Source organism: Barbus barbus (assembly GCF_936440315.1).
Source record: "Barbus barbus genome assembly, chromosome: 26".
Classification (NCBI taxonomy): Eukaryota; Metazoa; Chordata; class Actinopteri; order Cypriniformes; family Cyprinidae; genus Barbus; species Barbus barbus.
In genome coordinates, this window is record NC_136754.1 from 29,787,169 (window position 1) to 29,802,158 (window position 14,990).

Here is a 14,990-nt window from a genome sequence, read left to right on the forward strand (position 1 = left end):
TCTGAATTCAAGCCCTTGGAATTCCTGGCAAGTTCCATCAATGTGAAATCTTAAAAAACATGACATCTCTGATCGAACCTCTCAAGGTGAAAGAGAAGTCGGTACTCAAATTTCTTTCCATTCATTTTCTGAGCAGCCCTTTCTGGAAACTGGGTGTCTCTGGGGCCCCTTTGACACCTGGCAGGGAGGCATCTGACATAGCTTTAGCACTCGGGTAAAGATATCACACTCAGATATCAGAAATCACACAGCAATTCCTGAGCCAAACATAGCCCCTCCCTGGGACCTGCTGACGTAAAACCCCCCATAGCATTTACATTTACTGAGACCGGCTCATTCCATTCTTAGTGTGACCTCCACTTGGTAGAGGTTCATAGAGCGTTCAATGGAGAGGAAGATATGGACGGATCAACTTGTTATTGGGGGATTTAAAATGTCTTGTTTTTGTCCGGCTTCTGTCTCGTATGAGTTTTCCGCTTGGCTTATTGTTGGATTATCAGTGCCTTTTTGATCCAGCTACATCCTCTACAGGTGAATCTTTGTTAGTTTGTCCACAAGTCTAGTTGGTTTGAGTTGAGACCATGAGTTCTGCTAACTCTAGCACAGGTATTGACCTGCTCCAGGTCAGGATTGATTCTTTGAGCAGCAAAATGGACAGGCTCATAAGTATCCAGGAAAAAGTGCTCAGCCGACTCGACGGCATGTCTCAGGACATTGATGGAATTGAGAAAGACGTTGAAACTCTGAAAGTGGAAAAGGAGGAGATACATTTTCCTCCAGTTATCCGTACAGGACCTGCCAATGAGATGAAGGAGATGTGCCAAGAAATGAACAGCATTATGTTGGCAGTAAATCAACGCTCAGAGCAGCAAACCCAAAAGCTGGAGGGAATGGAAAGTCTGGTGATGAGCATTCAACAGGTGGTCAGCTTTATTGGAGAAACTGTGAAAACTTCCAAAATCATGGATATTATGTTCAAAGGGCCGGCTTCTCGGAAGAGCAAAGCGGGTTCGGCCCTCAGGTCCAGGGAGTGCAAAATCAAACTGATCAGCAAGTGCCAGGCCTCAGATAACAATGAGCCTGTCACTATAAAGGTGAGTTAAATCTCTTGATGGAAGATCATCAGAGTATTTGCAACCATGTTAAACAGTGTGCTGGCATTTTGTGAAGACGACGATGTTACGATTCCATTCATTACATGGAAACTTTCTTAAGTAGAGATAGAAACGTTACACTTTATTTCGATAGTCCACTTTAGACATTCTACTAACTATAAGTAACTTTGTAACTACGTGTCAACTACATGTCAACTAATTCTCATTCATTTGCATCCGTCTTTCGGATGAGACGTTAAACCGAGGTCCTGACTCTCTGTGGTCACTAAAAATCCCATGGCACTTCTCGTAAAGAGTAGGGGTGTAACCCCGGTGTCCTGGCCAAATTCCCTCCACTGGCCCTTGTCAATCATGGCCTCCTAGTAATCCCCATACACTTGATTGGCTCTATCACACTCTCCTCTCCACCTGTAGCTGGTGTGTGGTGAGCGCACTGGCGCCGTTGTCCTGTGGCTGCCGTCGCATCATCCAGGTGGATGCTGCACACTGGTGGTGGTTGAGGAGAGACCCCCACATGATTGTAAATCGCTTTGGGTGTACAGCAATACACAATAAATGCGCTATATAAATGCATCATTCATTCATTCGTTCAACTACATGTCTACTAACTCTCAGAGCAGATTGTTAGGGTAGGTTTAGGGTTAGTAGAGTAAGTTGACATACTTGAATAAGTTGACATACATATTAGAAGTTTCTAATACTCAGTATGTTGTATGTTGTGGACCCATCAAAATAAAGTGTTAGCAGATATTAAGCAGACATGACTGCTAGTTGACATGTAGTTTCAAGTTACTTACTGTTAGTAGAATGTCTAAAGTGGACTATCGAAATAAAGTGTTAGCGATAGAAGATATGGTGCCAAGTTGAGGGTCTTCAAAAGGTCGACTCTCACTTGGCCATTAAACCAGTCACTGAAGTTAGATTGACTTTCATGAATAAATTGGTCTTCTGAGTTTCTTCCTTGTGGCATCATCATGATTTAAATGATTAGAAAGTAACTTGGAAAAAGGAAATAGATGAAGTCAGCTGGAATTAAGTGTTGGGCTATAGTTTCAACTGGTATCTGGCATTACTCCCCCACCCTCAACTGTTTGCCCTTCAAAATACCATGTGTTGTGTTATTGTAGATCCCCACACATCATCCACCAGGCTATGTAAGAGAAAGACTTCAACTGATAATGCCACATTAGGGAAACCATGTCATTTATGCATTCACTTGCCTTATTTGTACTTCATATGGCAGAACAGCAATTTTATGCTTTAACACTATTCCCAGACTAACAGTGTTTCCTAACAACCCATCCCACTCATATTGTGTCCATAACAGGAAACTACCTGCATTAAAGTTTCTCTTGAATGAGGGCCCAAAAATTCTGAGTCTTACAATCTCAAACATCTTGGATAAAACATTTCCAAACTTCATTGTGCTAAGTTTATAGGTTTATGAACCATGCGGTTGTGCATTTTACAAGAATTGTGATGTCACAGTTGGTGCCCCTGGAAGAATTGCAAAAATGTGCTTTACATATTAGTTTTTTTTTTTTTTTTAGTTTATTTTGTTGCAGAGGAACACAAATACCTTATTACGCTTTAAACTACTTCCTTCATCTTTTGTCTTTGCTATATTTTCTTTTTGCTCCTAAGCTACGAGATCACAAAGTTAAAGATGGGAAGTTTCGTCTGAGCTTCAAAGCCCTCAAAGCACAGAAGAAGAAACCACCCGATTCAGCTGGTAAAATACAGTAGAAAACTTGAAAACTTACATTTAACACCAACCAGTCAAAAAGCTTATTAAAATGACATGGCTGAATACCTAATGACATATACTTGATGCAAAAATAATTTAATTCACATCAGGCACAATTATTCAGTATTTGTATGTATAATATATTGATATACTTTGCATTTGCATCTAGTCTTTTGCTTTACTCTTGCGGTAGATGCAGTCTCTTTGAAGAAGCAGGCACTGTTGCTTGAAGAGGTTCAGAAACTAAATCAAGAGAATGCAGAGCGCTCTGAAGCATCCCAACATCTGGAGAACAGCATGCAGAAATCAGAGGATGGCTTGGTTACTCCAATTCAGCAGGACCTTATCCTTGAGGAAGCCAAGACGCTTGAACCTGAGCAAGAGAAGAGTTCGGAAGAAGAAAATGAGGTCACTCTGGAGTTGAAAGAAGATGAGATGAAAGACACAGAGCCAAAGATAGAGGAGGTCCAAGCTGAAATACCTAAATTAGTGGAAGAAGAAAGTAAGGAGCTGCCACTAGAGACCACAGACATACTCAAAGATCAGGAGGTAGAGGGTACGGAGGACCAGACTATTACCAATGATCCTTCAGAACCTGACATTACTGATACAGAGTCTGCTACGCCAACTGAGAACTCAGTGCAAAGGTGAGTTGTGAATCTGATTGGGTTTCCATGTCATATACAAAATGACCAAAAGTATATGAACCCCATCTTCTAATTGATGGGTTTGGCAAGTCCAATAATTTAATTAATGACAAACCTCAATTTGCTCTTGCAAATAAGATTTGAGCTTTGGCTTTCCTGTCTTCAGCCTCTGTTCTGTTTGTGTTATTTCAGCATTGAGTCTGAGCAGACAGATGAGGTGACCACCAGCAGCAAACGACGAGTGACAGAAGAAGATCTGGGTTTGGAGGACCACAAGAAGAGCAGGGTTGAGGAGGGGGAAGACAAGAGCGAGGAGGAGCCACAGGAACCTGAAGATCTGCGTGGTGTTTTCAAAGCTGATGGTGTGGCAATCGAGTTGGATTTCAGTAAACTGAAGAAGGAGAGCTATGAGGATGAAGATGAAGATGAAGTTCACAGTGATCACTTCTTCATTGGTAAGTCCGCTTTAGATATTCTAGTAACTTTAATTAACTTTGCAACTAAATGTCAGGTAACTCTCATTAATTTGCAAATTATGTGCCAGCTAAATCTCATTATAGTATTAGTAGACTGTTAGGTTATTATTATTATTTTTTTTTATTTTGCACAAGGGTAAATAGATACAATAAACAAACAAACAAACAAAAAATATATAATACAATCCATATACTGTGCAGGGAGAGGCAGAAAACCCAAAGGGCTTATTTAGAGCCTCCACCTAAACAATGAAAAACAAATAAACTCATGAAACTAAATGAAGAGCTAGATTACAATAACAAATATATAGATACAAATTAATTACAACATATGTCGAAAAAAAAAAAAAAAAACAGAATATACTCAAAATAAACCATATATGGTACATAAAATACAAGATAAATGATTACAAAGCAGCATTTGAATGATCTTTTATTTTTCTTTTATAACATATTAAAGAGGAGCATTTTTTTGTTTTCCATAATTTAACTAAATCTTATCAAGTATTGACCTCTACAAGTGAGAACTTTAGGAAAATGAAAATTTGAAAGTTGACGAGTTAAATAACAATGAACCTGTGAATTTACTTTAAAATACATTTTAAATTGCTCTGGAACGTAACCCTCACTTGAATATATCTTATACATAAATATCGTAGATATCATACGATATAGATATCATAAATGGTAAGAACCTGAAGGTTATGAAGTTTATGTAATAGTCAGAACAATTTTGGGGAGCATCAAAATAAAGTGTTAGCAGATATTAAGCGGACTGTCTACTAATACACCAATGACTGCTAGTTGACATGTAGTTGAAAAGTTACTTCTAGTTAGTGGAATGTCTAAAGTGGGCTATCAAAATGAAATATTACCAAATAGCGGAATATATATCTTGCAATCTCATAATCCACCATTTCACTAATTTACCAGTTTGCTACAACAGTTATCTACAATATATTGAGTTGGGATACATTATATTATTGGAACGTTATCAGAATGGGCCGATAATGATTTAAAATGTAATTATCGGGCCGATATGAAAAATGATGTCAATATGCCTTGCCGGTAAGACGAATAACTCTCATTATGACAACTTCAATACAAGGAGGTCTAAAAGATTTGACAACTGTTTTGGTTTAGACCATCTACATATGTTAAATCTTCAAATAAAATTTTACCACGGCATATGTCTAAAAACAATTGTTATAAATGCAGCGATTGATTTATAGTTATTTTAAAAGCTTTCAATGTACTCTCATTCTAAACGAGTTTCATCATTTCTATAATTCTAACAAGTAAGTTTTTGTTAAAAACTAACCAAAGTACAAAAAAAACAAAAAAACTTTATAATCTCTGCACAGAAGAGACTTGGTGTTGCAATATATCGGCATTTGTTTCTGCAAAAATGAGTTGAAAAATATTGGTATATACAATATCATGCATCCCTAATATTGAGTTGACAGTATAAAAATATAGTTATATAATGTTTATGATTATCTAAGGTAATCAAAGTCAAATATTTGGACTCCTACTCCTTCTTTATGACTATTTTCCATATTTTGGAAAATATACTCTCTCAACCATTCACAACCATCTTTATGAACAAGTTCACATTTATGATACATATTTGATGATGTTTTTGGAATGAAATTCATGCATAATGAGAATTTATATTTTTGTCTACAAAACAAATTTAAAATATTTGAGAAACCTAAGTCTTTAATCAATCATTAATCGACTACGTCAATAATCTCAAAACGGGCAAATTAGCAGCCAATTAATCGGTTAGTAGTGCTGGTTGACCAAGGGTGTCTTGAAAACTATTTTAGCAGCCTATTGTGCATCCCATCTTGGGAAACAGCTACAAAACACAATGTGTGTCTGGTCAGCAGGCATGTCAACTATTTAACCTTCATGTTTGTTCTTCTTCTCCTGTCCTGCAGATTGCACCCCACCTTCAGCAGCACCCTTCAGCCACCGCGTGGTGTCTGCCAAACCCAACCAGATTAACAACTTCTACACTATCAACCGACAGGAGGTTCTCGGAGGGTCTGTGGAAGAATTTTCTTGCATTTTGGAACCGATTGCTGAGAACAGAATGTTTTAGAGACGGTGTAAATTATGCTAATCCCCTCAAAGGCTAGTTGCGTAACCTTACAGTCGGTCTCCCTTCACCCAATTCATAACTTCAGAGTCAAGCCAGTTATTTTTACATTGAGATTTCAGGGTATGTGAAACTGTACCTCTGCGCCAGCTGGAAACTAATCACTAGGTGTTAATCCATCTCTTCAAAGGGAATGTTCTTCTTGTTGTTAATGCAATAGTATCTGAAAAATACAACACCCCCGCTGCTTTACAACAGAAGTCCTTCCTGGTCTGCGCCTCAAAGTCTTTTAAAATGTCGTTTTGCATATACAGTGGCTCTAAAAAAGTATTTGGACACTTAAGTCACACTTAGACATGTGTGAATGTCATCGCAGATAACACAATATCAGAGTGTCTATATCTGTGCACAAACGCTGTTTACTTTCCACTTGGTTACATTTAATTTTGACAGTCCACTTTAGAGATCCTACTAACTATAAGTAACTATAAGCAACTACATGTCAACTAGCAGGCATTAGAGAATTAGTAGATTGTTATGGTTTTGGTTAGTAGAATATCTTGACATGTATTTGCAAAGTTACTTATAGTCAACAGCGTGTTTTAGGGACTATAAAGATAAAGTGTTAGCAGACATAAGATAACACAACACTAAGGACTGCTAATTGACATGTAGTTTCTAATAGTTAGTATAATGACTATCAAAATAAAGTGTAATCATTTTTCTAGGTCTCTTAACTGTCACTGATAACTGCTTTTAACTCCTTTCAGTGGTCGATATGGTCAGGTGCATAAATGCATTGAAAATTCCTCTGGACTTACTTTGGCTGCAAAGATAATCAAAGCTAGGAGTCAAAAAGAAAAGGTACATTTAATATTTCTATCTTATTTATTTCAGTTTTTGATGTAATGCAAAGTGTTACTTGTCATTTCTTTGTAATTGTGAAATGTACTAGCAATTTCTGAGTAAAAACTGTTTAAAACTAAATCTACAATCTAAACTTTATTTATTTCTTTGTAATGCCTGTTTTCATGTTAATCTCAGTTTAAGTGTTTTTTTTTTGTGCTTTTGTTATCTATATGTATATATGCCTAGTTCTTTAATGAAACTCTAGATGGCACAGACTGATGGGTCTAACGTAACTGATGATATTCACGGTGTTAAATGACTTGGCACAAACTGATTGATTCATTTTGCATACACAGCCAATGAGCTTGCTGCTTTACATTTAAATGGTTAGCATCCACTTGAGCATTTTGCAGCATGCTTTCAGAGTTCCTCTGAAACCCTCCACCTTCCCCAGCTCCACCTGTATAGATCTCCTACGGGTTATTTTTATGCTAATTGTGAAGCAGCAGTATGTCTTACATACTCACAGCACTGTATCACAGCAGCAGCAGCAATAATCTACAACAACAGCAATAACCACCAGCAGCAGCATATATATATATATATATATATATATATATATGATTTCAGTTTTTGATTTAATTCAGTCATATTACTTTCCATTTCTTTGTAATTATTTGTAAAATTTACTTGCAATTTCTGAGTGAACATTATTTCAAAGTAAATCCTGCACAAAGTTTTTGGTGTATGAATTGTATTCTACAGGCTTGGTGGTTTACACACAGTGCTCAGTTGTAAAATAATATTTTAATGCGCTTTATCTGACAGGAGGTGGTGAAGAATGAGATTCAGGTCATGAACCAGCTCGACCACGCTAACCTGATCCAGCTCTACGCCTCCTACGAGTCCAGGAATGACATCATCCTTGTACTTGAATAGTATGTGCATTATAATTGGTTCATTCTTATTGGCTAGTTCTCATTAAATAGAATAAAGCATGCAGTCAATTCAAATTAAAGTCTGTTCAGAGTTAATTCAAATTAATATTTTTATATATTCTTCATAATTTGACATTTTTAATTCGTACCTGTTTTTTTTTTTAAATCAAATTTTCAATTACTTTTATATATTAAAGTTTGTAATGTTGCGATTAATGTAAAAATAATCAAATTATTACGTAACTTATTCTTTCATACATATATATATATATATATATACAGTGCCGTGAAAAGGTTTTTGCCCCCTTCCTGTTTTTTGGGGGTTTTATGCATATTTGTCACACTTAAAAGTTTCAGATCATCAAACAAATGTTAATATTACACAAAGATAACCCGAGTAAATACAAAATGCAGTTTTTAAATAATGATTTCATTTATTAAGGGAAAAAAGCTGTCCAAACCTGCCTGGCCCTACATGAAAGAAATAATTGCCCCCTGAATCTAATAACTGGTTGTGCCACCCTTTGCAGCAACAACTGCAATCAGTCGTTTGTGATAACTGCCAATGAGTCTTTCACATCACTGTGGGGGAATTTTGGCCCACTCTTCTTTGCAGAATTGTTTTTATTCAGTTTTTTTTTTTAATCCCTATTTCAAAATCCCCTTTCTCAAATCAGGCCGTTCTGAGATTCCTGTCAGAATGACATAGTTCTGCACAGGCCCCTCCCACGAGAGTTGATTGACAAGACCGTCTTACCTTAGACCCGCCCTGAGTGAGCTGTGTGAGCTGAGTGAGCTGTAAACAGTCCGACCGCCATTGTGTTGACTCCGGTTCAGGGGAAGACAAGATATCTCAGATTAAATGATTGAGATGTTTTGTTGTTGGATGTAATAATGAATATAGCAGTTGTCATTTACTCCCGACATCTGAGCCGCTGAAGACACAGAGGATTAACGTTACTTTTGTTCTGAAGGTAATGCACCGATCCCGAAACAACTGGAAGGGGGCAAAAACCTTTAAAGTAGTGATGCTACTTTTTCTTTGACTTTACCATTGTAAAAATAAAAAAAGTGGTTTTATACTTCTGATAAAGAGTAACTTGTATCCACAAATAAGGATTGTGCACTGATCTCTCTGAACAGTGTTGATGGAGGTGAACTCTTCGACAGAATCATCGATGAGAACTATAAGCTGACGGAGCTCGACACGGTTATGTTCATCAGGCAGATCTGTGAAGGCTTGCGCTACATGCACAAAATGTACATCCTCCATCTGGACCTAAAGGTACAGCCAGAGACCCAGCATAATGCAACAATAAAAACACTTACATCTAAAAAATATGATCTGTCATTGGCCCTCAGAGGAGAAAAATGGCCGACATTCCTCTAGTTTTAAAGCAAACAACCAGAGTAACCTTCATAACCATTACTGTTTCTTGTGGCCTGCAGCCAGAGAACATTCTGTGTGTCAGCAGACTCACAAATAAAGTCAAGATCATCGACTTCGGACTCGCCAGGAAGTAAGTGCGCTCACGGCACCGATGTCTTTGTTCAGAAATGAGAAAGCGTATGAGTTAAGAGACATTTGTTCTCTTCAGGTATCAGCCCAGAGAGAAGTTACGGGTGAATTTCGGGACGCCGGAGTTTCTCTCTCCTGAGGTGGTCAACTATGACTTTGTGTCGTTCAACACAGACATGTGGAGTCTGGGCGTCATCACGTACATGCTGTGAGTCACATGTGCTGTTACACACGCTGTAAAACGTTCTAGCTGAACTACAATTAGCATTTAACAAAACTTCCCCCTTTAGTTTATGTTTAAAATATGCACTGTATAGTTTATTGGAGTGCATTTTACAAGAAAATACAATTTCAGACTTTCTACTTCAAAATGTTGCATTTCATTCAGTGTGTTTACTGCAGCATCCTCTTTATAATTATTTGAGAAATTTGCAAGCAATTTCCAAGTGAAAAATGTTTTAAAGGAAATTCTTTTTCTCAATGATTATATACTTTTATATTATTTAGTATTTTATTTTCACATTTTCTGTTTACATTTTTACATTTCTATTTTTGTTTCAGGTTTTTTTTTTTACTTCAGTGTGTTACTTGCCATTTCTTTTAATTATTTGTGAAATTTACTATCTATATTTTTGAGTGAAAACTGCAAAGTAAATCCTTTTTTTCCATTTTTTTAATAAACAATTATAATATTTAGTAATATTTTGACTTTTATTTTGATAATATTATTTAATATTATGTTCAGTTTTCATGTCAATTTTAGTTTAGATTGTAGTAATTTTGTTTTGTGTTCTTGTAATTTTTTTTAGTTTTTGTTTGTTAATATTTCTATATATATATATATATATTATTTATTCTATTTTATATGATATATATTTGAAAAAAAATCCTATTTTATTTATTAATTCAGTGAGTTACTTGTCATTTGTAATTATTTGTCAAATGTACAGTAATAATTAATTCAAAGTAAATGCAACACTAATTTGTCTGTGTATAATTTGTATTTTCCAGGCTCAGTGGTTTGTCGCCGTTCCTCGGGGACGATGAGAACGAGACGCTGAACAATATTTTGGCCTGTCAGTGGAACTTCGAGGAGGATGAATTCTCAGAAGTCTCAGAAGAAGCCAAGGATTTCATTTCCAAACTGCTTGTGATGGATAAAAGGTGCTCAAGAGATTAATACACGTATTAAAGAGACAGTCGAGATCGTTTCGTCTATATTACTCTGCATGATGATATTTGCTGTTAGTTGCATCATTCACAATCAACCATTTGAGTATTATTATCTCATAGTGCAGTGGCAGTAGTCCCTGCATCAGCCTTGCGGGACTGGAACTCAAAACCTTGTGTTTATGGCGATGTGTTTTCTTTGTGTGTGTGTGTGTGTGTGTGTGTGTGTAGTTGGAGGATAGGAGCCACCGAAGCGCTGAAGCACCCCTGGCTGTCGGATCCTGCCGTTCACTTCCGCCTGCATCAGAAGGTACAGCCTGCGTTTAACACAAGACGCTCGCATTGTTCTGCCAAAATCTGTGAATTATGGGATTTCTTTGAACTTCTAAGAGTATCTTGGTTTTCTTCACAGAAAAATAAATGCCGCTCGCGCAGAAACTCTTGTCTGCCTCCACCTGAGAGCTAATGTAAGTTCACTGTCAATATATCACATGAACTGAGGATATGTGCTTTTTTATGTCCAGAAACAACATAATGTTGACGATGTTTTATTTTCTGTTTCAGGGACCAAGTCTGCTGTGGAACCACGAGGATTACTGGACATTATATTACATACAGACACACTGCGTTCACTGAATCTTCCCCATTAACATTGATGGCATTTCTTGAATTACAAGCGTATGTCGTTGATCCTATTCCAGAATTTGAAGTGAAGATGTCATTTGATTTTGCAGATCTTATCCGGCCTCATAAAGTTCCTGTTTTGGGCTTCATACACTAATTCTGAAATGATGTAGAAATAAAAATGGGCAGTTCACATCAAACACATTTTTTTTTTTAAATCACAATATATGAGCCCTTAGAATATTATATCATGTAATTAAAAAAACATGTTCTACACTAATGGAAAAAAATATATATATAAAGGCAGTGTAAAGCAGTAAAGCAAAAAACATACTTGAACCATAAAGCAATATAAATCATAACATGAAGTAACATTTTACTTAAACCCATTATATATATATAATGCATTATAAAAATAACAAACCTGCAATGAACCTTTTAATGCATCATCTCATCTAACAGTTATAATACATTACAATAATACATATTCATTGTTTCAGCTTTAATGCATTAAACAAATAACAAACAAACCTTCATATATTGTAATGCATTTACATTTTGTTACAACTATTTTTGCAATGATAAAATTAATTACAATGTACATTATGAATACCTATACATTTTACAGAAGGGCTTTAAGTAAAGTTTTACCAAAGCTTTTGACTATTATAAATGACTATTATGAATAAACATTAGTGCCACTGCTGTAACATTATAATTTTCAAGCTTCCTTAATAGTATGCTGATTTTTGAACGCACCTATATAATGACTGAAATATAGCTGAATTATGAGAGATTACTGAGGGAATCTTGTTGTCACAAATGCTGTTTTTAGGTTTTACAGAATTGAAAAGGGATGCAAGATGTGATTTTGAGAGAAAGCAGAAAAATGATCACGTTAAAGTTAATATATATGTATTTTTTTCACTTTATGTTTTGAATGTTGAGTATGTAATATTGCATTCTATGCACTTTAGAACATTATTTATTGTGAAAATAATATGAAAATTATTTTAACAGATTCAAAGATAGTTTTAGAGATTTTGTTTTATATGTTAACAGTGTTTTCCATGCAAATGTGAATTAAAACAATATTGTAGAATATAGAAGAATATAATAAAAGAAAAGTCTTATCTTTCGTTTCCTTTGTTCAGTCGGTCTTGTAAATGAGATATGAGACAAACATACAATTCAAAGTAAAAATTTCAATATTTAGATGAAGTCTCTGTTCATGTTTGTCTTATTTTTGTATTTGTATATTGATGAACATTGTATTTTGATTGGTGTTTAAATGAGTCACACCTTAGACTACTGATTGTATGGACAGGGAATACAAATTAATTATTTAATTAAATTAAACTTTAAGTAATTATTGTTTTTGTTTCATAAAAACTAATGTTCTGTTTATTTATACACAAGCATGCAAAATAAAAGCAAGACCTACCAAAGAGCCGTTCACACAGTTCCAGTGCAGACGCCGGTCTGGTCTGATGTGAGCGGCTTCATGTCTGCTCGAGACGTCTCAGTGTCTGTGTCCACTAGAGGGCAGGACTCAAGACACATTCTCACCAGTTATGGTTTCTTTAGTCGTTAACTACAACGCTGCTGTTAGCATCATCAGCATTTCACTGAACAGTTGTACCATATTTCGGTCAAACATTCTCACCTCTCTCCTGATGAATTAAGGTTTGGCTGGTTAGTGTGGGTAATAGCTCCAGCTCGATGATATAACTGCACCTTTCTGTGTGCAAAAGCGTGTTCCTTTGTTGACAGCCGTTCAGAAGGGACTGTATTCTGATTAGTTATAAATGATTTACATTATGGGCCTCTGACTGCCAGAGCCTGACAAGGAAATAAGCACTGCAAATTCAAGGCAGAACACATTTTTGAGATTCAGCTAACACAAATTTGTTGATTTTTGAAACTTGTCAAATCTTTTTTTTTTTTTTACTCAGGGAAGGAGTGGTTTTGATGCACAAAGTTGTTTGGTAACACTTTATTTTACGGTTACACCTATTAGTTGCTTATTAGCATGCATATTACTAGAATATTAGCCATGAACTAGTGCTAATTAAGCATAAATCAATGCCTTATTCTGCATCCCTAGTCCTACCCAATACCTAAATTTAGCAACTATCTTACTTAATAAGCAGCAAATTAAGAATTTATTAAGGGAAAAGTCGTAGTTCATATAGTTAACAAGTGTTACCTATTCTTTACTGGTTAAAGCTTACTGGTTTTCTCAAAAAACAGTAAGCTTTTTATTTAAAAAAAAAAAAGTAATGCGTTACGTTACTTTTGCATTACTTTGTCCAGTCTGGCCTGGGTTTGCTTGCTTGTTCTTTTTTTTTTTGGCAAATGTAAAAGCCCTTTCACACCAGAAATGAGCCTCAGGCTGAGAGAAATGTTTACGTCTGTACAGTAGAGCAGCTCAAACAAACTATTTAGCTGTGCTGCCATTCTGGATTACATAACAAATAGTACACAAGAGAAGAAAACACCATCACAAGGAAACACAAATGCTATGTTTATCTAAAGTCATTTTGCTTATTAATATGGTTGAACTGGATTACTGAAGGTCAGCAGCAAAGACACTGATTAATAAAATGGGATTAAATACATAAAGGATATTTGTGTTATTTAACATATTTAATTATTACAGGTTTGCATCATATTCTGAGTTTGCATTTGACTGTTTTTATTGATTTTGAGGAATACTAAATCTGTTTTTGTGCAGGTTAGATGAGTAAATACATGTTCACATTTAGTCTAGAACTACAGTAATATCATATTCATACACAATGCCTCTGCACTTACTCCTGATTTCTCTCAACATGGCAACACAAGAGCTGCCAGTCAATACATGGGAAATAATGTAACTGGCGTTACTTATTTATTTATTGTTTTTATACATTAGCTCGTAAATTAAAAAATAAAGCATTATTAGTAACTTGAAAAAAAGTAATCTGATTACATCACTTGCGTTACTTGTAATGCATTACCTCTAACACAGATTGCAGACCTATATAAATTTAACAGGTCTGCAATATAAGCAGACCTATATCAGTTTGAACTGTGAGATTTCATTTATATGTTTTAAATTAAGAGGTGCCAAAACATATATTACATATATACTGCATGTATGTTTCTGTCTAACTTCTCTCTGAATTATTTTTCTATAGTTATGACTGTTTAATTTAAGGTAAATAAATTCTGACATTTTCAGCACTAAATGCATGAGAACACAAAGTGCATGTGTTTTTATTTATTATAGCATGACTCCCACATTCCTTCTCGTGTCTCCAGGACAGTGTGAGTCGACTGCAGAGATTTGAACTGTTAAAGAGTTGCACAAGAGACACGTTCAGACTCTTTCTCACCCTGAAGTGATCTGATGTGGCCCTTTGCTTCAATATTAGTGTGTGAAAATGCACTTTTAGGTCAGGGTGGATAGATATACACAACTTCCACTGTATTATTTTCTCTGGAGGAAAATCCATGTCCATCTGTCTCTCAATATTAAGTATGTATATATGTAATGTGGTGAGACTTTGTCAGTTAGGATCATTATTTCTGTGAAAAGTCAGTCCTCATATTATATAGATTTTTTTTGCAACTTTTATTTATTTATTTTTTTGATATCCATTATGGTCTGTGGAGGCCAAAGGTCACATGTCCAAACCCGGTGCTGTAAATGCCATATTGTGATGAATATACAAAATACATGTCTGTTGGCCAAAGCAGGTGACATTATTTCTGTTCAGGTGTTTATTAATGTGTCTGTTTCACAGGTATTAT

General features: G+C 35.6%; 1 protein-coding gene across 1 annotated transcript; it reads left to right on the top strand.

Annotated features, from left to right (window-relative positions):
• Positions 1 to 581: 581 nt before the first annotated feature.
• LOC306845939 (uncharacterized protein) lies at positions 582 to 12,558 on the top strand (the record flags this gene model as incomplete). The annotated part of the gene is made up of 14 exons (XM_079378960.1): positions 582 to 1,094; positions 2,760 to 2,847; positions 3,056 to 3,509; positions 3,702 to 3,964; positions 5,932 to 6,037; positions 6,863 to 6,956; positions 7,770 to 7,879; positions 9,023 to 9,164; positions 9,329 to 9,399; positions 9,478 to 9,606; positions 10,410 to 10,562; positions 10,800 to 10,878; positions 10,981 to 11,035; positions 11,133 to 12,558. 13 exons carry the CDS (start codon positions 582 to 584, stop codon positions 11,032 to 11,034), a joined length of 2,256 nt encoding a protein of 751 aa, XP_079235086.1. The 3' UTR covers position 11,035; positions 11,133 to 12,558.
• Between the last annotated feature and the right edge of the window lie 2,432 nt (positions 12,559 to 14,990).